Source organism: Salvelinus alpinus, chromosome 1 (assembly GCF_045679555.1).
Source record: "Salvelinus alpinus chromosome 1, SLU_Salpinus.1, whole genome shotgun sequence".
Taxonomy (NCBI): Eukaryota; Metazoa; Chordata; class Actinopteri; order Salmoniformes; family Salmonidae; genus Salvelinus; species Salvelinus alpinus.
The window spans coordinates 90390639-90393293 of NC_092086.1; the positions used below are offsets into that span (position 1 = coordinate 90390639).

The window sequence follows — 2655 nt, forward strand, 5'->3', positions numbered from 1 at the left end:
TTTCACGCGAATGCTGCCGTCAATCCACGGTTTCTGGTTTGGGAATGTTTTTATCGTTGCTGTGGGTACGACATCGTCAATGCACTTCCTAATGAACTCGCTCACCGAATCAGCATATTCGTCAATATTGTTGTTGGACGCGATGCGGAACATATTCCAATCCGCGTGATCGAAGCAGTCTTGAAGCGTGGATTCAGATTGGTCGGACCAGCGTTGAACAGACCTGAGCGCGGGAGCTTGTTGTTTGAGTTTTTGTTTGTAGGCTGGAATCAACAAAATGGAGTCGTGGTCAGCTTTTCCGAAAGGGGGGCGGGGGAGGGCCTTATAAGCGTCGCGGAAATTAGTATAACAATGTACATCTGTACATCTGTTGTTTATGCCACATGTGACAAATATAATTTGATGTAATTTGATTTCACATGTTGGTGCTCATGGGTTATGTTACATGGAAATGCCTATGCCTACTACAGTATGTTGCAATGCTAAGGTGACTCTTAAGGTGACAGTGTGCTGAGCTGTTTGAGGTGCCTCTGATGACATAAGTGCAGGCCTGCATAAGCACATGATGCAGCAACTTCTCTGGGGAAATGTCCTCAGATATCCTCCTCATGCTGCTGTTTTGACTGTACTTTCAGTATAATATATCTCTCAACATTTGTGTCCCTCTTAGAGTAATGCAACTCATAGTACAGGTTCATTTACTACAGATGGAGACAATAAAGTGGTAATCTGGTATCCAACTGTGTTTATTAGAGAAATCTCTTATGGCAAAACAAGAAAAAGTATAACAAAAGCCAATAATAAAACGAGTATGATGTTATAAATGTATTTTCAAGCAGTGCCAAAAGCCACAGGGTTGAAATTAACCATCAGAAGAATTTACAGTGACACTCCCAGTGAAATCAACCAATCTTGATTAAAACATTTGTACTGTACCTGTAAAGAATCTAACAATGTTCAGTTTCGGTTTTACATCCATACAGTACTGTAGACACCCACTTTCTTTGATATTCTTCGTCTGCACTTATGACCTGCCCTCTTCTATTTAAACCACAGGTTTTCAATATGGCTTAAGTCCGGAGACGGAGATGGCCATCGCAAAATGTTGATCTCAGCCATCTCAGTCTCCGGATTTGAACCCCATTGAAAACCTTTGGTTTTAACTGACTTGCCTAGTTAAATAAAGGTTCAATAAAAAAAATGAATTACTGTCAGCAACTGACATAACAAGAGAAAAACTGACGATGCACAACCAAATTTCAAAATTGCATCTTGTGTATTCTAATATTCCAACTCTAAACAGTAAATTGAGACCCCGACTGAGTATCCCCCCGGGGGGCTGCCAGTAGCCTATCCATAGTTTAGATTCTGCAAAATGAACGACATTATTACATATAGTTAATGAAGACATGTTTAATTGCTTACCAATTTATATTCAACTTTTTATATACTGTATGATGAAACACAAGCATTTCACTACACCCGCAATAACATCTGCTAAACACGTGTATGTGACCAATAACATTTGATTTGATTTGATGCACCAGATCACACATCACAAAGGATCAACTCTTCCACACTTGAGAAATTTGACCATGTGCACCTTTATCTCCTTAGTTCTGAGGCCATAAATCCATGGGTTACAAAGACCAGGAAGAAGGAGATACAACAAGCTGATAAAAATACGTAAATCAGGGCTAATGGTATGTTTTACCCTGTAAGCCATGAATGCTGTCATAGAAGCAGAGTAGGTGATGCAGATGCCCATTAAATGTGTACTGCACGTATGGATGGCTTTAGAACGAGACTCTCCTGCTGCTGATCTGAATATGACCACAAAAATGGCTATATATGACAATGCAATGCCAACACAGTCAACTGTGGGCACACAGAAACTGATCAAACCTGCCAAATAGTTTTTACTTGTGTCCCCACATGCCAATGTAACCACTAACTGATGTTCACAGTGAGTATGATATAAAACATTGGATGAGCAAAATGTTAGAGTCCCAACAAGGGCAACCATGGCTGTTATTATAATGAAGTTACGGATTATAATCACAAGGCTAGCTATTCGACAGTTATTGTAGCTCATGACGACATTGTAGCGCAATGGCATACAAATGGCAAAATACCGGTCAACAGCCATCCCAAACAGAACAGAGGACTGAAAGCTGCAAGTGTAGTGAACAGACCACATCTGCAACAAACATAATCCTTGAGGAAAAACATTAATCCCAGTGGCAAAACTGAATATCATTCTGGGAACAATCCAAAAGGGAGTTAAGGTGTCAATACAAGCAATGGAACCTATCAGCACATACATGGGTGAATGGAGAGTCTTCTGTTTCGCAATAGTAAATACCAGAGCAATATTGGTAGTCATTAAGAAACAGAAGCCGAAAACGAAAGGAATGAAGAGGAGCCTTCGTAAATCCAATGAAATAAAATTCTGAATGGGAGAAATTTCTGAAGGTTCCAAATTCCATTCCCATTCCAGCACTTGGGAGGTTAAATCAATACCTGCAACCAAAATAATAAAACAGATATTAGTGCAGCTTTAGTGCATATTTCGACCTATCATGAAAACAGTGAGCAATGACTTAATCTGAAAGAAGAAATTACTTTTTTCAACTGACCCCCAATAGTTCTCCA

General features: G+C 39.7%; 1 protein-coding gene across 1 annotated transcript; it reads right to left on the reverse strand.

Annotated features, from left to right (window-relative positions):
- Nucleotides 1-1555: 1555 nt before the first annotated feature.
- On the reverse strand, nt 1556-2386 carry LOC139565677 (olfactory receptor 52P1-like). Its single transcript, XM_071386206.1, has one exon. The coding sequence runs from the start codon at nt 2384-2386 to the stop codon at nt 1556-1558; it is 831 nt and encodes a 276-aa protein (XP_071242307.1).
- Between the last annotated feature and the right edge of the window lie 269 nt (nt 2387-2655).

What these genes read in the sequence shown, in the direction of transcription:
- LOC139565677 (XM_071386206.1), bottom strand. Translation starts at nt 2,386, where the DNA reads ATGACTACCAATATTGCTCTGGTATTTACTATTGCGAAACAGAAGACT.